Source organism: Vombatus ursinus, unplaced genomic scaffold, assembly GCF_900497805.2.
Source record: "Vombatus ursinus unplaced genomic scaffold, bare-nosed wombat genome assembly UNPS02014832.1, whole genome shotgun sequence".
NCBI classification, from domain to species: Eukaryota; Metazoa; Chordata; class Mammalia; order Diprotodontia; family Vombatidae; genus Vombatus; species Vombatus ursinus.
In genome coordinates, this window is record NW_020954610.1 from 26,051,065 (window position 1) to 26,074,789 (window position 23,725).

The 23,725-nt window shown below is 37.5% G+C and overlaps 1 protein-coding gene across 2 annotated transcripts in view; it reads right to left on the reverse strand.

The window, feature by feature from the left end:
* TEK (TEK receptor tyrosine kinase) overlaps positions 1 to 22,223 on the reverse strand; it is a 116,674-nt gene extending 94,451 nt beyond the window's left edge. Inside the window, exon 1 of one of the 2 annotated variants that reach the window (XM_027839347.1) lies at positions 21,815 to 22,223. In XM_027839347.1, coding sequence (XP_027695148.1) covers positions 21,815 to 21,866 — 52 coding nt within the window. In that variant the 5' untranslated portion in view covers positions 21,867 to 22,223. The remainder of the gene's footprint in view (positions 1 to 21,814) is intronic. The other variant, XM_027839346.1, reaches the window with a different exon arrangement.
* Between the last annotated feature and the right edge of the window lie 1,502 nt (positions 22,224 to 23,725).

The window sequence follows — 23,725 nt, forward strand, 5'->3', positions numbered from 1 at the left end:
ATGTACAATTGATCCACTGCTTAACAATCTTCATGGACTACCTCCTATCCCTTGCCTGTTAAATAAAGTCTAGACTCTACAACTACTTGGACATGGGGAATTGTTTGACTATTTTAATGGAGGAAAGGAAGGGAAGAGAAAGGAAAGGAAAAGAAAAGAAAGGAAATGAGAGGGATTTGAGAATGATAAGATGATAATAAAGATAGATAAATAGAGATACATCTAAATATCAGCTAAACTGGGGGAGGGTGCTATCTCAGAATATTGAGAAGAGAATAGTTTTGTGTTTGACTGTCTGCCTACACTTCCTTATGGCAAAAACCAGCACAAGCCAGGAAACAGGTTAACTGTGAATGCCTGAAGGTTCCCTGTGTTTCCTTGCAAAATCCTTTGATTTTTGCTAGGGCTCCTTGCAGGACTGACCTCGTCAGGAAATGAATTTGCTGTGCAAGCAAGTAAGAGATTTTAGAAAAGAAGATTCCCAACCAGCTAACAGAAGTTGGGGAGAAGGGTTCAGAGATAAGCAGATGCTCCAGCTGAGGCAACAAGGTCTGTTTATTTAGCCTACTGTAGGGCCTCTGAAATGGCTTGCTTAGTTTGCATCCATGGAACATTATTATCCAGGCGGGCTAGCTCAGTTGGTTACAGCATGGTGCTAATGAGGTTGATGTGAGTGTTCATAGACTCTTAAATTTGGTTCTTTTAGAAACCAACTAGCTCAATGCAAGCTTCTGCAGCATCTTTGACAAGCTATGTTACTTAAATATTCAACAAGCATTTATTAAGTATTTGCTGTGTGCCTGACATCATACTAAGTACTAGGGACACAAAGATAATGGTAAACCAGTCACTTCTCTCAAGGAGTTTTACATATAACTAAGTGAAACAAATTATACACAGATAAGGAAAAATGTATATATATATATATATATACACATATACACACACACACACACACGTGTGTGTGTGTGTGTGTGTGTGTGTGTGTACAAAGTTAAAAGAAAGTAACCAGCATAAGTATCTTGAAGCAAGTGGCATTGTTGAGCTGAGCCTTGAAACAAGCTATGGTTTCTATAGGGAAGACATTCCAGGCATTGGGGACAGTTTGTGCTAAGACACAGAGACAAGAAATGGAATATCATGTATGGAGAACAAGTAGGACAGTTTGGATGAATTGTAGAGTGCATAAATAATAATGTGCAATAAGCCTGGAAAAGTAGGCTACAGATAGATTGTGAAGAACTTTAAAAGTCAAACAAGAGGCATTTGCATTTAGGCAATATAGGAGCCACTGGGGCTTTTGACCAGGGGAATGACTTAGGCAGACTTGTTATATAGGAATATCATTTTGGAAGCTATGTGAAGGATGCATTGGAGAAGAGAGAAACAAGGTAGAGAGGGCAATTGGGAGGCTATTGCAATAGTACAAGTAAGGGAGCCTAGGGTGATAGCCATGAGAGTAGAAAGAAGGGCACACATGCAAGAGACACTGTGGAGCCTGATTAGACAAGACATGGTAACTGATTTGTTAGTGGGGTGGAGGAAAAGTAAATGGTTGGGGAGAAGAAAGAATTCTGGATAAATTCAGTGATATGAACTTGGGTAACTGAAAGGATGGTGGTGCCCTCAATGCTACACTTTAGGGATACTGAGAGTTACTAGGTTGGAAATACTTTCATCCTTTATAGAACTCCTCACTCTTATTCACTTTATAAATCTAATCAGTTGCCAAATCTTTTCATTTCTATCTCCACAGTATCTTTTTCATATACTCCTTTCTCTTCAGTCAAATAGCCACTACCATAGTTCAGGGTCTCATCACCACTCACCTGGATTACTTTAATAGCTTCCTATTTGATCTCTCTGCCTCAAGTCTCTATCTGTTCCAATCTATCTTCCACATAATCACTAAAGTGATTTTCCTAAAGTGCAGATATGAACGTGTCACCTTCCTTGTCAATCAACTCCAGTGTCTCCTTGTTACTTCCAGGATCAAACAGAAATTCTTCCACGTGGTTTCCATGCTGGTTACAATCTGGCCCCTTCTTAACTTTCCAGTTTTCTTAAATGTTTTTTCCTTCCATGCACTCTATAATCTAGTCATACTGTTCTATTTGCTGTTTTTCACACATTAAGCTCTATCTCCCATCTCCCTGCATTGGCACTGGCTGTCCCCAAGCCTAGAATGTCCTTTCTCTTCACTTCTATCTCTTGGCATCTCTCCTTTCTTCAAGACTAAACTCAAGCACTGTCATCTACAAGAGGCCTTTCTTGATCTCCTCTGAACCCATCTGCAATTGTTTTTCCTCCTAAAACTACCTAGGTGGCACAGTGGAGAGAATGCTGGACTTGATTTCAGGAAGACTTGAGTTCAAATCCTGCCTCAGATACTACAGCTATGTGACTCTAGGCAAGTCACTTAGCCTCTGCTTGCCTGGGTTTCTTTATCTCTTTATAAAAGAATAATAACACCTCTTAGGGTTGTTGTAAGTATCAAATGAGATAAGTTGCAAACCTTAAATAACCATGTAAATATTATGTGTAGTGTACCACCCTCCTTCCCATACTTAAATTCTCTCTTACTTCTTTACTCTCTCTCACTGGAAACACAAAAAGGGACTTCATATATATTCTGTGTATTCTTACATGTATACAGATTGTCTCCCTTTTAGGAATGTAAGCTCCTGGAGGGCGGGAACTGTTCTAGTATTGTCTCTTTATCCCTAAAGCTTAGCCCAGTGTCTGACACATTTTGGTGTTGTTGTTCACTCATTTTTCAGTCATGTCCAACTCTCTGTGACCCTGTTTGGGGGTTTTTTTGGCAAAGACATTGGTGAGGTTTGCTATTTCCTTCTCCAGTTCATTTTACCGATGAGGAAACTGAGGCGAACAAGCTCAAATGACTTGCCCAGGGTCACACAGCTAGAAGGTGTCTGAGGACAGATTTGAACTCAGGAAGGTGAGTCTTCCTAATGCCAGGTCCAGCATTCTATCCACTGTGCCATCTAGCTGCCTGGCACATAGCAGGAACTTAATAAATGATTGTTGATTGATTGATCTGGATTTATAAGAAGCTTTGACCTTCATGGAACCCATGTGCCAATCCACTTCCCGTGAAACCTTGTCACTTTCATGTTATTTCTTGTACTTTATTTCTTCTCCAGGGTTATTCAGGCATTTCTATGATGTACATAGGGTCAGACCAAATTTAAGCAGAGTTGAAAACTTTGCTTTAGCCATTCCTTTCCTTTTCACTTCTCTGCTTTTGAGAAACCAGCTGACCAGCCATTATTCCTCAGTGGAACTAATTGAAAGACAGAAATTTGGATTCAAAATCAGTTTCTAAGCCTAATTCGTGACACTGGGAAAATCACTCAACTTCATTAGTATCACATTTTATTACTAATACTAGCTTGCAGTCACAATGCAATTTATAGTTCTGAAACTAGTATTTCATTTGGTCCGCAAAACAAACTTATGGGGTAAAATAATGGATATTGTTCCTGTTTTACAGATGAGAACAATGAGGCTCAGTTAGGTTAAATGGCTTGCTTTAAGTTAGTGATGAACCAAAGACTCAAATTCAGGTCTTCCTTAAAACTCCTCTTTCCATTAGACTACTAAGACATACTCTGGAGAATTTGTTATCTCTCAAAGTACTCCATAATCTATTACCAAGTCAGTGCCCATCTTATTTACCTGTAATAGTGAGAATTACATGATTCCCCACAGCTACCATTTCAAATTCTTACTTCATTTATGGTTAGAGATAGAGATCACGTGTCATACTAAAAAGGCCCAAGTCTTGCTACTGCAGCATAGCCTTGCTGAGAGGAGGCAGAAGTCTCTCAGTTAATCATGATGCATTGTGAGGATGAGTCTGAAGGAAAAGGAAAGGTGAGAGGCAAGAAACTTTTTGCAAAAATGTATCTTTTAATATATGAATTTTAAGCTTTTCCCACTAATAAGGGTGATCTTTTTTTGGAGTGCTGCTCCTTAAGAAGTTAGCGGGGGGGGGGGTTTGGAGCAGCAAGGCAGCACAGTAGATAGAGCACCGCCTCTTAAGTCAGGAGGACCTGAGTTCAAATCTGGCCTCAGGCCAAACACTTGACACTTATTAGCTGTGTGACCCTGGGCAAGTCACTTAACCCCAATTATTTAAAAAAGTTAAAAAAAAAAGTTAACAGAGAAAGAAAATTTTCTTCAATAGTCCCTTCCAAGAAATTTGTTTTCTAACTCTTTAATTTCCATGGTGAATTTAGTAAAAGCTTAAAAAATGCTTGTTCCTTTCCCCCACCTCCAACCTAACTATCCTAGTAAAGAAAGATGTTTTGTTCCAAGAATTGTTTTAACCTGGAGCAGTCACTAGGGCAGCTAGGTGGCACAGTGGAATAAAGTGCTGTGCCTGGAGTCACAAAGACTCATCTTCTTAAGTTCAAATCTAGCCTCAGACACTTAGTAGCTGTGTGAGCCTGGGCAAGTGATTTAACCCTGTTAGATTCAGTTTTCTTATCTGTAAAATGAGCTGGAGAAAGAAATGGGAAGCCACTCCATGCCTCCTTCATATTGCCTCCTTAATCTGGTTGAGTCACTACAGAATCCTGGTTTCAGAGTGCTCTGAGATTCGGTACGATGGAGGGAAATGAGTGGGATGTGGGCTCCTGTCCTGCCTCTGTTAACTGTGTGAGTTGGCAGGCCTGGGCCTCAGTTTCCTCCCCAGTAAAATGGAAATTTCAGATTAGAGGACTTCTCAAGTCACTTCCACTTCTAGCAGTCTATCCCTCTATAACAGTGATTTCAATTCACTGCATCCTGCAAGTATTTATTAACTACCTACTTACTATATGCCAGCCACCATGCTAGGTCCAGGAGTTGCTACAGGGAGAAACAGTTTCTAAGTCAATAAGCAAATATAAAATAATAATAAATAGTATTTATATAATCCTTTAAGATCTGCAAAGCACTTTATGTATTATCTCATTTTATCCTCACAACAACTTTGTGAGGTAGGTGCTATTATTATTATTCCTCATTTCATAGATGAGAAAACTGAGACTGAGAGAAGTTAAGCAACTTGCCCAGGGTCACATAGCTAGTCCAACATTCCTTTCCCTAACTACCTTCCTGCCTTTAAGATATAAAATAAATACAAAATAATTTCACTAGAGGTGGTGGATTTAACTGTTGGGGAAATCAGGGAATACCTCTTGTCGGAGGTGAGACTTGAACTGATCCTTAAAGGGCTTGAGGATCCCAAGAGGCAAAGAGAGAGGATTATTTACCTGGAACTCTAGCAGAAGGTGGTTTCTAGGATGGGAGACAGGTCTGTGGACAAAAGTAGTCTGTAGGTATTAGTTTTGCTAATCTAAATGGGAAATTGATGATATAATTCAAGGTGACTGAGCATTTGGCAGCAACTTGGTGATTATCTTTTGTTCAATTTGCTGGGGCAGCTGGGAGAGCTCATGTGTTATTTTAAAACACATTTGCTGATAGTTTATGTATTCCAGAATTCCTTAGTAGTTAGACTTGTAATATATCCAAGCAGGTTAAGAATATTCCAGCAGGCGCCTCTCATCATTGATGAGGATGTGGCTGAGCTCATGCAGCTGTTATATTTTCTGGCTCCAGCTGCATATCTCTTGGCAGATGGTGCGTCTGAGTGTCATTGCTGACTTTGGGTGTGAGAAGGACAAGGCTGAGGGTTTCCATTGCTGGAAGGCTAGATAGTATTAAGCAACTCCACAGATTGACTAAAAGCCACGGATTTGTGTCTGTTAACCAATTGCAAGTTTAAAAAAATCAGTAAAGTGTAAAGACTGGTCAGTTGGGAGTTAGAGAGCCTGGGTTCAAATCCTAGACTTACTACCTGTGTCTCCATCACAACCTCTGTGAGCTACAGTTCCATAAATTTAGAGTTCAAAGGGACCTTAAAGACTACCTCATACAACCTCCTCAGTTTCCAGATAAGAAAACTGAGGCCCAGGAAAGTTAATTGACTTGCCTGAAGTCCCACAAGTCATAAGTAACAGACAGAATTTGAACTTAGCTCCTCTGAGTCCAAAGATTCTTTCCTCCTCCTTATCTGTATAATGAGGAAGATGCACTAAATGATATCCAAGGTTCTCTCTTGCTCTAGTCTAAACCTATGGTTTTATGAAAGGAATTTACCAATTGATAATTCTTCAGTGTCTTCAAAAGTCCTTTGCTTTGAAGACTCTCTAAATGGAATGGATCAAGACAGGTTGTAGACAAAGTTGTGAAACAATCAAGTTATTCTACTTAAGTTTTCCCATTTTATAGACTGAGATAGAGGCTTTGGCCCTTTGGCACCCCAGCAAGGCACAAATTGTCCTCATGCTGCCACCTGGCTGCCTAGTTTGACATTCCACTGACTTTACCAACCCATTCCTTCAAAGCTTTGATATGCTATTGCCACCTGGCGATGGATGATCGTGGGTTAATCAGGGAAATTTTATCTGCCAATGTGTTAGCTTGAGGCAAAATGACTTAGTGAAAATAGAGTGCTGAGCCTGAACTCATGAAGAGGAAGACTTGAGTTCAGATCCTTCCTCTGGTTTTTACTGATCTTGTGATCCTAGACAAATCATTTCATCACTATGTTGTTCAGTCTTTTCTTACGACTTACCACTTAGTCCTACTTTTGGTGGAGGGAGTACCTCAGCTGATGGAATTACATGTTGTCCTTCTAGATTCCAGTAGCACTTTAGCTGGTGTGTTATCCCTTCCAGGTAATTTCTTATTTCTGGCCAGTTAAAATGAACTTAGAACTCCTGAGGAAAAAGATTTGAGGATTTGCCCAGCAAAATAAGAGCCCAATGAGACCTGCTTCCAGTTACCTAAGGTTGAAATATGCCTTTTTTTCCTCCTCTCATTCCCAATTCCTATTCACTAAATCATAATCCAACCTTTGGAAACACCTATTTCTTATTTTCTATTCTCTTTCTTGTTATCTAAGTCAACACTTCGTTGTGACTTCACTAGACTACTCTATTAGTCTCTCCTTAAGGATTATCTTTCCCTTGAGGATAAGGAACATTTACTGAGCTCTTATTATATGGCAGTCACTGTGCTAAGCACTGTACAAATGATATCTCATTTGATCCTTAAAACAACCCAGGGAAGAAGGTGCTATGATTATTCCCATTTTACAGTTGAGGAAACTGAGACACAGAGATTAAGTGATTTGTCCATAGTCACACAGTTAATAAAGTCTCTGAGGTTGGATTTGAATTCAGGTCTTCAGTGATGTATCCACTGCATTACCTAGCTGCCTCTAGACTATCCTAATCACCATTGCCAAGTGACAACCCAATTTACATCATAAAAAAACCTTAAGTGACTCCCCATTAGAATAGGGTCAGTTTTAAAGTCAGTTTTGGCATTCATAATCTGGTTTCAACATTACTTTTTAACTTTATATTATGACCTTATATATTCTACAATCCAACCATCAAGGCAAATCCATTATTGCTTCAAGAAGAATGGAACTCACAGATATTAGGGGTCACTGGTTACATCTTTCCAGACAGACAGCATATTAAATATGAGACATAGTAACACTGAATATGACATTAGGTATTTTTTTAACAAGCTGAATTTTCATATGGGAAAAGTTCCAAGGCTGGGAGAATTTGGTTTTTGAAATTTCATTCAATTTAACTCAATTCAACAAGTATTTATTAAGTGCTTACTATATAGAAGACACTCTACTCAAATGGGAATAAGTTGATTAATTTCAGAGAAATAAGTTATTTGAGCCACCAAAAGAAATAATTTACTAAGTGGTTGTCAGAATCCTAAAATAATTCATAAATCTCCCCATATTTCTTTGTTAGAATTCTAACTATTTCCTTCTTTATTTTGGTTGGGATAGAGTGAGTTGCCAACAATGGTCAGTCATGGATGGGTTACAACAAATCACAAATATTATTACATTATCTTTCATCCAAAACTCACACAGGCTTCCAGATTTCCCTTTTACTGTCCAGTTGCCCAGGTTCACAACCATGGTGTCATCTTCAGCTCTACGCTCTCTTTCACTCCATATATTCAATAAGTTGCCTAATTTTATCATTTTTACCTCCATTTCTCTCACATATGTCCCCTTCTCTCTATTCATACAACCATCATCCTAATTCAGGCTTCCATTACCTCTCCTCTAGAATATTATAATAATCTTATCTTTTATAACCTTGTTTTGAATCTCTCCCCTCTCTAAACCCATTCTCTATTTGATTGCCAAAGTAATTTTCCTAAAGCTCAAGTTGGACCATTTCATTCCCCCATTCAATACATCCCCATGCATCCTAGGATCAAATATTATTCATATTTGTCTTATCTTTTTAAAACTTATAGTTTTGTGAAAGTTTTATAATGTATATAGTTATTAGTACAGTATTACATGAATGTAACTTCTAAGTTACATTTTGGGGTACATGCTAAAAAATGTCATGTTAGATTTCATTAACAAAAATGTTTGGAGACTACTGACTCAGTAGATAAATCCTAGGGAGTTGCCTGAGGCATGTAAGGATTGTGTGAATTGATCAGAGCTAGTAAGTGTCATAGGCAGAAGCTGACTCTTCTTCTTGACTCCAAGCCCAGCACTCCATCCACTATTCCAGGCTGAATCTTTTGGTATGGAAAATAAGCAAATAAGAGTTAATAAGCTTTGTCTTCTTGCCATCATCTGTTATCATCATCTCATCCGTTCTGATATCAGTTCTAGTCTTTTCTGAATTTCTTCTTACCACCAACATATCCAAAAGAAAAAGCAACAAAGAACAAATGAAACACTTTTTTTTGTTGTATTTAGCATTTATAACACACCTCAAATTACTCTGAAATTTAGCACTATTAATAATATTATATTAATTATCTATGGCAGCATTCTTTTACATTCATACTCAATTACCTGCCCTTGCTGTCATTTTCTGTATCCATTTTTTTTTATAAATTTAAGTTGATCAATGTTTTCTCTATGCATCTGCACTGTTCTCTTTAAACAATTCCCTATTTTCTTCCTTATTGGAATGATTTTTGTTTGTGTCTTCAGAATGTCAATTTTCAGATCATAGATCTGGAGCTGGAAGGGACCTCAGAGATCCCATAATACAATGTCTTCATTTTACCAATGAGGAAATTGAGGTCCGTGAAGGTTAAGTGACATGTGCTAGGTCATACAGGTAATAAGGCATTCCTTCCTTCCTGAAGAAGAAAGATTTGGATTCCAAAGCTAATATTCTTTCTATTATGCCATGCTGCCTCCTGAGGCTTCTCCTTTCTTGGATCTACTTAATCTATAGAATTTTAAACCATGGGATCTTACCTATCTTTTCTCAGGGCAGTTTGCAATCCACACTCTCCTAAAAGGCTAAGCCCAGCTTTCCTCTCTTCTGTCATGTGAAGTGGTCACTTCTTCCCAAAATGCCCATCATTTCTACTTTGGCAACCAGTTCTGCCCCACTGGTTAGAATCAAGTGTAGGAGAGTAATTACCCTTGTTGCTTCCTCTATCTTTTGAAGAATAAAATTAAGGTATTCAAAAATTTCCCAGATGCCTTCTATTGGCATAAAGATCTCCAGCAGATATCTAAATAGACAAAACCATACATCACTATTATATCTTCCCTCTATACCAGGCTTACAATATTCTTTGAACTCCTTATCTATATGCTGCTTCTGGTTAGGTGGTCTATTGTCACATTTCTCTCCATTGAAAAAAAATCTCTCCATCAGCCCTCTGGTTCTAGACTTTCTTTATGAGCATATCTTCTTGTTACAAAATGCTCCTCTACCACCCATTTTCTCTACTTTTAAGGAAGTCCCTTCCATAGCCATAATTTTCAATCAAGCATCTCATCCCAGTAGTAATTATGTTAAGTTTACCTCTTTGAATGAATGTTTCTAAGATCACCCTGTTTATGAATTGTATGTTGTATATTTGGGCTTCATTTCAGACTTCCTGTTTTGAATATTAGCTCCTATGAATTTTTTATCCTGTTTGTTAATGTTTTTTCTTTCATAATATCTGCTGCTTTCTGTAGTATACAACTTAGCAACATATGCATCTCTCCTCTTCCATATTCAGTTGGAAAACCCTCTTGATCAGAAATACAGTCCTGTAGGCAAATATATATTTTACTAGTTTTCATTAAGTACTGTTCATCTCAGACCAGGAACATGTAATTCCTATATTTTAGGTTGGAGTATAGAAACACAAAATTCCTTTCTCAGACACCTTCCAAAGTACCTATTCAATTTCCAAATCTACCTTTCTCTTCTGTATGTCCTACTTTCAATTTTCAGCTATGATGGAAACCACCTATTCCCCTAAGGTCTTTAATTTCTTTTTCATGATTTCAAAATCCCAAACAATGCTTTCTAATTTCCTTCTGGTAATATCACTTGTCCTCAAATGAATTACCCAAAGTAGGTAATGGTTGGTAGATTTCACACATCTTGGGAGGTTCAGAGTCATGTTCCAGATATCTACTCCAGGAAAATAATATAATTCTCCATTATTTGTATCATGGGTGCCTTGATACTGTACCCTTAGTTTCTTGTCTCTTCTTCACATGTTCTATGATCTAGCAAAACTAGTCTTCTTGCTGTTATTTCCCCATGACACATTATCTCTTGACTGCGCCTTTTTTTTCTTCTGACTATCCCTCATACTTTGAATGCCTCCTGGCTTCCCTGACTTCCTTCAAGACTCAGCTCAAGTCACATCTTTTGTAAGAGGACTTTCTCAATATCCTCAATGCTAGTGTCTTCCCTCTGATATCACCTCCAGTTTACCCTGTATTTTATAAGTATACAATTATCTGCATGCTGTATCTTCATTAGAATGTGAGATCCTTGAGGACAAAAATTGTTTTTGCCTTTCTTTGTATGCCCTGTATAATGCCTGGCATGTAGTTGCTGTTTAGTCATTTTTCAGTTGTGCCCAACTCTTCATGACCCCCTTTTGTGGTTTTCTTGGCAAAGTGACTGAAGTGGTTTGCTATTTCCTTCTCTAGCTCACTTTGCAGATAAGGAAACTGAGGCAAACAGAGTTAAGTGACTTGCTCAGGGTGACACAGCTACTAAGTGTCTGAATCCAGATTTGAACTCAGGAAGATGAGTCTGCCTGACTCCAGGCCCAGTGCTCTATCCATTGCACCACTTAACTGCCTTGGCATATAGTAAGTACTTAATAAATGTTCTTGAATTGACTTGTTAACTTCTAACTAGTAGCAAATGATTTTTTTTTTCCTGGTAGTAGCTGAGGATTTAAGTTATCATTCCTTGGAGCCCAAGAAATTTCTTGTTTCTAAAAGGGTTTAGTTTTATCCTCATATCACTTTTTTTTTAATGGTCCAGACCTGTGATTTCACCGGAATGGTGAATACCCAGTGTGGAAATCTGACCTACCAATGCATATCTGAGGCTACTCTGCAATTTAGATTTTTAGAATGCTGCCTGGAACATTGAAAGTTAAGTGAAATTACATCCAGGATTACACTATGCCTTTGTATTAGAGATAGGACTCAAAACCAGATCTTCTGGAATATGAGACCAGCCCTCTACATGCTATGCCACACTTCTCTCTCATACTTGTTAAATAGCTCCAAAATTTTTTCCTCTGGTCCTTCTCTATGACCAATTCTTCTAACCTCTGATCTTTTAACATATGTTAAAGTTCACCTTTGCTTCTAGATGCTTTTTTCCTCTCTTATTTGCTCTTTGAAGTATATTTTCTCTTTGAAGTATATTTTCAGGGAATCCCTCATTCTACCTAAAAAGAATAGAGATATGTTCCTTTAACCCTCTCATCTTCTTTAGCAGGAAAACCAACTTGTACATTAAGCATTTATACTTATTATTTGAAACTGGTAAAAAACAAATCATAGCACACTCTCGTTGGCCCTTTTGTTGGAAGCAGCATTCTTAGTTCTCTATAGTTCTTGTGGCTAATTCATGTGTCTAATTGCTATGGAGAGCTGCCTTAGCACCATTTCTGTTGGCTGTGAGCTCAGTTACTGGGAATTCCTGAGACAGGCTTTATTTGTTTTAAAAGGCTTCCCTCACTTTTCTCCAAGATCAGACTCCAGTTTGCTCAGCTTGCCTTTGATCCATATTTAACACATTCTTGACAAAACCTAACAAACCAAAGCTGACTCTCCTCTGTCTTCTACAAGATCCTAAGTTGAAATCCAACTTCCAGTTACTTTTAACCTCCAGCTACTCCATGGCTCTTTGTTTCTCTCTTCACCTTTATCCACTGAGCAGTTTTTCAGAAACCTACTCCTGCCTTGTTTTTTCTCCTCTTTAGTGTCTTCTACCCTCAGTCCATTCCCAGGAGATCAGATGTTCTTGTCATTGGAATATTTAATGTGAAACATTAGTCAGATTCTTAGTACACTGAAACTTTATTGAATGTTTGTGCTATATGCTTTATGTGTGTGTATGCTCACACAATAGAATATTTGATTAGCTAAGACTCCACCCTTGTTTATAAACATTCTCCTTATGAATCTAGTGGCCTGCCTGTTAGCAAAAATGCTGGTTGGTAGGACTGGAATTCTAATGTAACTGATGTAACTTGGAGCCCAACCCAGATGCTTGGAACAAGCATTGTCACCAGGGTGGAGTCAAGTTTGCAGTGGTACGCCTTGAAAAGCCCACCACTCTTGCAATAAGGTTAAATTAGTTCACTGTCTGACTGCTAAATGGGGGTTAGTGCCTCCCTGGCTCATAGCAATGTCAATACTGCTTTCCTGAACTCCGCCTATTGTATCTAGAGGAAAGTGGTTTAGCATTGTCTTCCACTGCTCCCCCCAGGAAATATGATATCACGCTCAAACAAAAGCGGGAAAGCTGACAGATCTATTCAGATGGGTGTGACTACCACACACACCTAACTGGTCAAGCCCTGTGGAAAGGGCTGTGACAAAAAGAGAGCTAACAGTGGCCCTTGAATGATGAACTGAACATGCCCTCTCAGCACTGTCCAAAAAAGATTGCTTTGGTACATTTGATTATCTTCTTCTCTTGGCATGTAGCCCTCTCACAGCCATCAATCAGAGCCTGGAGCTATAGGCCACAAAAACTCTATCTGCCCCTGTTTAGAGATTTGTGGGAAATGCTAAGAATTCTGCTCCTTGATGTCCCCATGGCTTCTGAGCCAGCAACCTTTCGAAACATGAGGAGGAAGAAGATCAGTTTCCTGGAAACTAAATGGAGGATTCGGAATGGACCAGAGGAAAGTAAAACCAGTTTCATTTAAAGAAGCTGAAGATTCATGAGATCACCAATCTTTCCCTCCTTTTTCAAGCAGCAAATAAACTATTTCCCTACATAATAATAGTAACATGTATCTTGTTGTTTAGTATTCATTCAGTAGTATATGAATCTACCTGACCATTATCTAATCCTCTCAACTACCCTGTAAGGTAGATGCTATTGTTATCCCTTTACAGATGAGGATACTGAAGCTGAGTGGTGTTATTTACCTACAGTCACACATCCAGTAAGTGTATGAATCAAGATTTGAACTCAGTTCTTCCTTAGTCCAAGTCCAGTTCTTTACCCACTGTGCCATCTAGCCACCAAAGGTCATAAGCAAGAATGGCTTAGGTAACAGGTACCAAGAAAATTAATAGTGGAATTTTTTTTTCTGTTCTTGTCAATGAGCCAGAAATAATTGCTCAATTTTTTTTACTCCCCATAAACTATACTACCTGTGCTCATTCCATTAAAAAGGAATTGCTTTTCCAATGTAGGGAGTAAACAGATAATATGTTGAAGCTATCTTGATAAATTTGACACACATGTACGCACACACATATTACACATTGAAGCTATCTTGACAACTTCTACAGACACATATATACACACACATATAATATATATATTACATGTATACACATATGTGTATATATAAGCATATATATATAAATAGAGTATATCATACATATAAATTCCGGTTTTATCATTTACAGCATGTGTACCTCAAACAAGTTACTTGATCTCAATTTTCTCATCTATGAAATGAGGAAGTCAGACTAGATGGCCTTCATAGACTTTAAGTCTATGATGCCATCAGTCAAAAAACATTTACTAAGTGCTTACTGTATGATAAGCACTACGCTAAGAGCTAGAGATACAAAGAAAGGGGAAAATTTGGTCCCTCTGAGCCTGTAATCCTATGTTATAACTAATATTCAACTCTGAGCCTGATGCTCAGAGTTACTTTAGTATCTACAGTCACACTGAAACACAAGAAGACATGACTAAAGCTTTAATTTCATGATTGTATCTTTCATTATTGGCTTGATAAATTATACTGTTCATACATAACAAATAGGAAGGGGAGAAAATTAGACAATTAACTTGTCATTTATCGTTGATCATTAACTAGCCCCCTCGTGCTCATTTTGAACTTATGGGCTATACTAATATTCAAATGTGGCTGGAAAAGTCAGAAGTTGATCAGCTAGCCCTGAATCCTTAAAACACAGGATTCTTTTGAATTGAAAGGGGAAGTATGTAGTTTTTTCCTGCGTACACAAGTGCTTTCCCCCATTTAAGCCAGTACATGATGAGGAAAGGAAGATGAAAGGAACAAGCATTTATATAGTACCTATTATGTACCAGATACTGTGTTAAGTGCTTTTATCCCATATTATCTCATTGGACCTTCACAAATACTCTGTGAGATAGGTGCTGTTATTATCCTTATTTTACAGTTGAGGAAACTAAGGCAAATAGGGGTTAAATGAATTGCCCTGGGTCATATAGCTAAAAAGTGTCCTAGATCAGATTTGAACCCAGGTCTTCCTGTCTCCAGATGCAGCACTCTATCCACTGGGCCACCTAATGTAGATTCCTTTGGGGGTAAAGTTAGTTAGGAAAAATATAGAAGGGGGTGAATCTTGAATTACACTAAGAAGTAAGATTAGTATTTGGACAAGTGTTAGAAATTCTAAAGGAAATGAGCAAACAACATGAGCAAAAAACACAGAGGAGAGAAGACTCAAAGCAATTTTACTAGATGGGTAAGGAGACCAGCCAGATTGGAGTGGAGAGGCCATCTGGTAGATAGATTAGATAAGAAAGAGGAAGCCAGTTTATAGAGGGCTTTGAATCCAAGGATGGAGAGTTTGAGTTAGCAGATAATAGGGAGGCCACTTTAGGCCCTCAATGAAGGAATTGACAACTAAAGCTTACAAGGTAGATTAACCTATCTGCAGCAAGGTCACACACCATCAGCAGTACTCTGTTAGTTTGAGGGTCCAGGCATCTTTACCCTCAAATTCTGAGGTCAGCATGTTATAACTATTCCACTGTGCCTTGGAGAAGACTAAGAAATACGTGTATAATCTGGAGAGAAAATTTCTTAGAAATGAGTTTTTGTTTTGTCAGACATATGATATGTCTCTGACACATGTTTATGTCACTTTGAACTTTCACAATAACAATATATGTGTTTGCAAATATGTAATTTTTGTCTCCCAAGGCAGAGTTACATTTTAGTATATAATTGAGAGTGATGATTAGTTCTTGTTCATGAAACACACCTGATTAGAGTTGTCTCCAAGTCTTTTCCACTCCTAGTTGAATAATGCCCTTAGATCCTTCAACCATTCCATATATGAGATGGGTTCCAGACTTTTCACCATTCCAAGTGCCCTTCTCTTAGCCCAACCTTATTCTGCCAAAGGTGGTGTGCTCAGAGTTGGACATTATACTCCAAATGTAGACCAATCAATGAAGAGTGATGTGGAACTATTATCTCCCTTAATTAGGACAATATTCTTTGAAAAAATGGAGCCCATTTTTAACAGCTCTATCAAACTACTAGGTTCTATTGAGATTGAAAACAAATGCCCCTAAATAAGCTGTTATCAATAAATTTTCCCTATCTTATTTGTGGTCAGAAGGTTGGCTGCCATAGCAACTCACAAAGACCACCTAGTATGGCATAGAGAGGTTGCAATCTGCATTGGTGGAGGGGTGAAAAATAGCTCACATTTATGAAATTTGCAAAGCCCTTTATATATGTTATTTCATTTATCCTCACAATAACCCTCTGAGGAAGGTAATATTAGTATTCCCCTTTGACAGATGAAGAAACTGAAGTCCTGAGAGTAAGTGACTTGCACAGGGTAATATGTTAAGTAACCAAATGAGTCAGGATTCAAACCTGACTCAAAAATCCAGCATTCTGTCCACTATGCCACACTGAGGAAATAACCATGTTGATGAAATCACAGATATTTTGAAGCATCATTGCATATTCATTCGATTGGTTCTCTTAAGAAACTTCTTAAAGTGCCAATTACATAAGTATGCTCTTCAAAAGATGCAAGCATATGCACAAAGGCTACAACTCTGTAGGCAAAGACAGTGACAGCAACACAAATCCACATTACATATCCAGTAAATAAGGTCAGGAAAGATCAACAAAGTAAAGATGACATGGGGGTGACCATGTTAAAGCCAACATACACATCTTTGGGAGTGGGTTTAACAAAGTGTAAGTAGGAGACGTTTTTTAGACATGCAATCGTCTATAATCTTCTGGGGGTGTTTTTGTTTGTTTTGCCTTTTTTCTCGTATGACATTCCAGCTGCTGTCTCCATACCTTAACACAGGCTGTCGCTATAGTCTAGAAACATTTCTTCCTTATCCCCACTTCTTGGAATCCCTGGTTTCCTTCAAAGCTTAGATAAAATACTACTTCCAACATGAGGCTTTTATGACCTCCTGATTCACCCTCTTTCCCCCTCAAAACAGTCTCGAATTTATTTTACATATATTTAACATAAATACTTATATGGGTAAATGTTGTCTTTCCTGATAGAATATAAGCTCATTGAGGGCAAGACTAACTAATTTTTGTCTTTGTATTCCCAATGCCTGGCACAGAGGCATAATGTTTGTTGGTCAATTGAGCTTGCATACTCATTTTTCATATTTTCCTTTCTTATGTATTTTGTTTATATATTTGGACAAATGTTGGAAATTCTAAAGGAGATAAAAGTTATACTTTAAAAATGCAAAGGCAGGCCTTTACATTTTTCCCTTTTTTTATTTTTTAAAATTCTGATACAGTCATAGGTGCAGCTAGGTGGCACAATGGCTAGACCTTATTTCAAGGAATCAGGAAGACCTTATTTCAAGTATAGTCTGTTACTAGGTGTATGATCTTGGGCAAGTCACTTAACTTCCATTTACCTCAGTTTCCTCATCAGTAGAATGAGGCTATTATTATTTTTGTTGTTGTTGTTGTTATTCCCCTCCCAGACCTTGTTATGAGGATAAAATGAGATACTATTTGAAAAGTGCTTAGTACAATGCCTGGCACATAGGAAGTACTTATATAAATGTTAGCTACTATTGTTATCATTATCATATAATATACTGTGGCATAGTGGGAAAAGATGTGAGTTCAAGTTATGTACCTGATTTGTCTGCTTAATTGTTTGCCCGGTTCTTTTTTATTTGGAATTTAACACATACCCAAAAAAAATCCACATAAAAAGTGGAAGAGAAAAAGAGGATTATATGTGAAAGAGAATCTCTATTCATACAGTTTGCTTCTTAAAAATACACAATAAGTGGAACACTTTACTATCAAAGCTGTCCTGTTTGTTTCCTTCTGAATTTCTATCTTTTCTCTTGGGTGCATTTAGAAAAACAGCTGAATAACCTTCTTTTCTTTCTTTTCTTCTTTCTTTAGGCAATATTATCTCAAGCTCCTCTCCCCACTGCTGGACTGCTTTTTATCCTTCCTTATTTTGTTCCACCCATAAACTTGATAAACCTCTTTTTCTAAGAAAGGACTTACAAAAAGCAAACAAAAAAAGATGGATTAAAGAATAAGACCCTTACAACAGAGTCACTCAAACCTCCCTTCAGGTTGACTTGAGACTATTATTCAAGGAAAGCAGAAAAAAAATTTTTTTTCATTTTGCTAATTGTCTTCTTGTAAGGAAGGCAAGCTGATAAATCACTGAGAAACGGATGCATTTCTTGGAATTGATTTGCAAGGCTGGATTAGAGAACTGAACTTTTATGTCCTTGATTTCAACTAGGTAGGCCATCAATAGACTGTGGGTTGCAGAATGAGGTCTTTTGCCATTAGATGAATTTAAAGTTGAGTATGCTTTTTTGTGGCTCTCAAAATCAGAATCATAAATGTTCATGGTGATACAAGTGAGGAAATTTATCTGGGGTCAATTGATCAACATAGCAAATCTATCTCAGAACCTAGTTTTACTAAGGTCACTCTTTGTTTTTAATTTCTCAAACCCCAGTACAGAGGTCCTAATTTGGTTGTAACTATGTTCTGTATGTCCCACCCCTAAAGGGTGAATACCATTCTTAAAAAAAAAAACCAGCAATAACAATTCTCTAAACCTACCTCAAAATATATTTACTTGTGAAAATCATTCAAGATAGAATCCTTGGTATTGTCTTTGACTCCTCCTTTTCCCTTTCCCTCCTATCTAATCAATCACCAAAGTTTGTTGATTCTTCTCCCCAAATCTCTAATATTTATCCCCTCCTATTTCAAATGCTATTACCTTAGTTTAAACCTTGCTAGTTTTCATCTGTGTTTTTGCTACAGTCTGTAATACTGTAGGACTTCTTGGAAGAGATCTGTAACTACTTAAAGGAATTTGTCCTGACTATCCACACAGGAAGAATCATCCACACAGGAAGAATCAACTGGATGAAAAATGTCATTTTCCCAAATGTATTTAGATGGAAACCTAAAGAGTTTGTCCTTAAATATGTATATCTGAGACAGAAAATGGACAATGAGTTGGGCTTGGAGTTAAAAAGGAAGAGAGTAGGCTCAATTGTTTTCAGGAAATGAAAGAAGTCCTTTAATGTCCCCAAACTTTCCATGGATGGCCAAAGGGTCATCTTTTAAATATTCTACCTGCATTTCTCTGTGGCAGCTCGTCATGGAATATAATAGTTTCTGAAAGATTAAAAATGAATATGACACAGAGGGCAATGTAGAAGTCCATGGTAGGGCTCAGCAAGCTGCAATACGTTAACCAATAAGGAACTTCAAAGAACAACAGCAAAGATGTATTCAAGGAAATGTATGACAAGAAACAATCTTTAGGAGCAACATTAAAGGTGGACAGCTAGAATGTCCCACTGATGTGCTTACAATGTCAGGAGAAAGTGAGGAAGGCCTCCCAAATGTTGGGTGGGTCCCAATGTTTAACTTAGGGAAGAACATAGATGCATTGTGATGTGTGTTATTGTAGGAAACTCCCAAATTGATGAGATAACACATTCATTTCAATGCTGGAGCATTGCTGTGGTCTCCTCACTGGTCTCAGTGCTTCCCATCTCCCCTCCCCCCATCTTAGACATTGCTTACTAAATCACAGCTCTGACTGTCATTGCATACAGAAATGTATCTCTTCTTTAAACCTGTAAGAGGATTCCCATTCTCTACCAAGTGTGATGAGGGCTTGATCCAGGGATGTTGATCAATTGAGTCCCCACAATCCACTTTGTGAAATTAAAAGATATGAAGGACAGAAAAGAAAAATAATGAGATGTATGGATTCACCTCTTGAATTTTCAATGGTTTGAATCCGCAGTTTGAAAATCTACAGCATGAAATTCCAGTTGACCCATTTATACTTAAAAAAAAAATTATTCCCTTTTCACTTACAAGTTGGAGAATAGCCCAGAAGGGTACTACACAAATTATGTAAGTGGAAGTTCAAAGCCCTTTTCAGATCTTCCAACCTTGTCTCCCATAACAGTTCCTATGTACCTTACTTATGTTGTGCATCAACAGAACCACACACCATTTCCAGGGGATAGCTAGTGCTTTCTCCATATCCATGTTTTTGTTCATATTTCCCTTTATGTAGAATGCTCTTTCTTTTGCATGAACCCAGCTGACTAATTTTTACCTTTTCTTCAGGGCCCAACTCAAAATCTACCCTTTCTATGAAGCCTCTGATTGCCCTAGCTGGAAGAAATTTTGCCCTCCTTTAAAGTCAGAGCACAGTCTCTGAAGATTTCTGTCTACTTTCACTTTTTATCTTTTATCATAGTTGTTTGCATATATGTCTCCTCCTTTTAGACTGAAAGTTTCTTTAAGATAAGAACTATGTATATTGATCTTTGCCTTACCCACAGTGCCCAGCACCATGCTTTCTTCATAGTCGACCTAGAGTTTCTAATTTACAATCCAGGGGTAGATTTCAGGAGGTTTTTGAACATGGATGAGGGAAAAATCTATACTTTTATTTTCACTAAACTTTGGTTTTCATTGTAATCCTATGTATTTCATTTTATACATTTAAAATCATCATTCTGGAATGGGGGAGGGGAGAAGGTATAGGCTTCATTAAACTACCAAAGAGGACCATCACATAGAAAAGTTTAAGAACCTCTCTAGCTGATGGTCAATTTTTTTTTAGACTGATACTCTCAGGAAGGGAAGAAGGTAATAGTGATTGGGGGTTTGAAGATGTGGATTGTTATAATACATGGCCATAATTGTTTACAACATCTAAGGATCAATGATTCTGAGTATGACTGTAAGAATATGACATTTAACCTGTGTGTGTATAAACAAGTTGATATATATATATATTACATGATATATATTTTATATATATCATAAGTATATATACATAGTTATACATACACCTATGTTTATGTAGACTCTTCTTTTTCTTTATGAATTTTCTTTGTTAATGTCTTTTTATTTTTCCTAAAATTTTACCTAAAAATCCTAAAAATAATTCACCAAGAGTGAACTCAAAAGATAGAGAAATAAATTATGATGTCATCCCTTTGGGGCAATTTTTATTCCCATATGGTAACTTTCAATTCCATAAAATTTATTTTTTCTTATTTTATTTTTCATTTACAGAAAGAAGAAAAATTACTTAGGCTTATAACATGTGTGATTTGTGTGCCAGATTTTATTTATTCCTTTCTGGCTGTCTATACAGGCAACTTGGTGTGCGGAGATAGGCAAATATCTCAGGGATGTGAGCTCCTAATGAAGCTCATTTTGAAAATCCAAGTTAAAAAAAATCTTTTTTTAAAAATATTTTTAAAGCAATGTGTTTGCTCCTCTATTCTAAATTTTCTATATAATTGCCCAAATTTTCACTCTAATCTGTATAGACAGTCTATGAATTGTTATAAATTGAAGCATGGATTTTTTCATTGTTTTAAATGAAAACTTTAGAAACCTCCAACACCAAAAACCAAAACCAATTTCTAACTGATGCCTTGATCAAATATAGAGAAATAAACAGAAACCCTGAAGCTAATAATTTCTATGCATATTTAATGATTATAACTTTTTCTGCCTTAAGTCAGTTATCATTTGGTTCAGAATGGAATTAAAATTATTTTTGCATTTATTGCTGAAGATTTTCTTTCTCCATATCTCAAGGTCCTGCAAGAAGCAAGTAGATGCATCTTTAACTAAAAAATTGCAAAAGCAGTTGCTGGGAAAGCTATGTAATATTAGCTGAGTTTATTCAACAGACCAAAAACATAGTATCATCTATTATAACCCTGGGAATTCATCACAGAACAGCACTCTAAAAATTAACTGGCATGATAAGTACTTTACATTTTAGTATTTACCAATTTTATTAAAAACTTGAAATGTAACAGAAAACCGAAACAACCTTCAGATACTTCCAGCTAAATTAGTGGAGGGACAACTGAAAACCGCATTCAATGGGAGTGTCCCAGGAAGATTCAGCAGTTCTCTAAGTAAAGACAAACCTTACCTGAAATGATCAGGCTGACACCATAAAGAACTAATCGGGCTAAAGAGTCCATGCTTTTCCAAATCTCTCCATCCAGTTTCCACAGTCACACATGGGTTCCCAATGATCCTTTCACCAATCCTGGTCTTTGTGACTTTCCACAGGCATATTCTAGTCAGCCTTGTTTACACGTTAAGAGGCAAGAAAGAGAAGCACTGGAGCAGGCTGTAACACTCATTGCTGTCTGAGCACAGGGAGTTGAAGTTCCTTTTTCCTGTTTCCTTTGTAGATTAGGATAGGAAAGGCTGGATCTTAAAGGCAATTGGTATCAGCAGGACTGGGAGGCTTTGCAAGCCCTGTCCATCTTGCAATACATCAAAACACTTTTCTGCTTCTGCTCCTGGGGTAGAGGATTGTATTTAGAGAACCAGTAATGGGTCATGGTCAGCATTGTCAGAAACAATAGGAGCATCCTCTGGTAGGCAGGATACTGAAAATAACAAACTCTCCACCTATGTATGGTATGTGATGATGGTCATCTCTTTCCCAATTGTTCACTGTTCCCAAAGGGCCTTACTATTCACTTAGCTCCCTGGCAAAGGTTTTTTTTTTTTTTTTTGGGTGTGGTGAACATGTTTTATTTTTGTTTCTCTTTTGACTCCACATGGTTTAAATTTGAAAAGAAGTTTTATATGATGAGACCATGGAATCCTATCTGAATTTAATATAATTATCATTGGTGGATATATTAGTCTGGGTAGCCCTGTAGATTAGTTCTAGAACTCACACAACCCGAAAATCTTCCCATTTCTCCCTACAACTTGCTGATGTCATAGGAATCATAAAATTTAGAGCTGGATGGAGGTTTACAGAGTTCCACCCAAAGAAGTATGGTATGCTCAGCATGTCCTAGGTCACTCATGTAGTAACAGAACTAGGTTCAGAGCTATGTTCTCTAACTCCAAAGCCTGTCTACTTTCTACAATATCACAGTGCCCATTAATCAGATGTATCTGTTGGAAAAATGCTTAAGGATACCAGTGCCGTGAGCTGTATTTTAAATCTTCATTAAAATTCATTTGTGGCTGGCTTAATTTCCTTTAGGTCCTGGAACAAGGTAATTTGTGAGATTGATTTTGTGGTTATGAGACACTATTTTCTAGGGAAATCCAAAATAAGTTACAAACATATAAAAAAACAAAAAATGAGTTCATATGAATAAGTGAATGAATAAAAACTATGTCTGGATTACAATGTTCAAAGTACTGTTTTAAGTACTGGAGATACAAACAGAAAAACAAGACCGTTCCTGCTATCAAGGATCTCATATTCAAATAGCAGGAGACAACACATATGGGAGGTTTCAGCTGTAAGTGAGAAGGAGGGATCAAGGATCATTAAGTACCTGCTATGTTCCAGGCACTGTGACAAGCACTTTACAAATATTATCTTATTTGGGCCTCACAAGAACCCTAGGAGTAGGTGTATTGTATTATCGCCATTTTATAGTTGAGGAAACTGATGCAGGAAAAGGTTAAGGGAGTTGCCCAGGGTCACATAGCTAGGAAATGTCTGAGACCCTATCTGAATTCATATCCTCCTCACTCTAGGACCAGAATTCTATCCATTGCACCACTGAGCTGTCTCCATAGTCTTTAGGGTGCAATTGCAAAGCAGATGGTGGTACAACACCTTTGGTGTTACTTCCATTGACAAAACTATATCTGTTTCTAATGTTGAATTATTTTACAAGGCTAAGGTGACCAAAATATCTTTTCCCAATCTTCAGTAGCTGTGGCTGCTGAGGAGGTGGGGGATGTAGAATCTACAGAGGCAATTAATAGGTCACATCTCCATAAAGGTTTTCTCCTGGAAGATGGGCAAGGGGGCCAGGCTGGTAACAGGGTCAATGGTCTAGAGGACATCACTGTT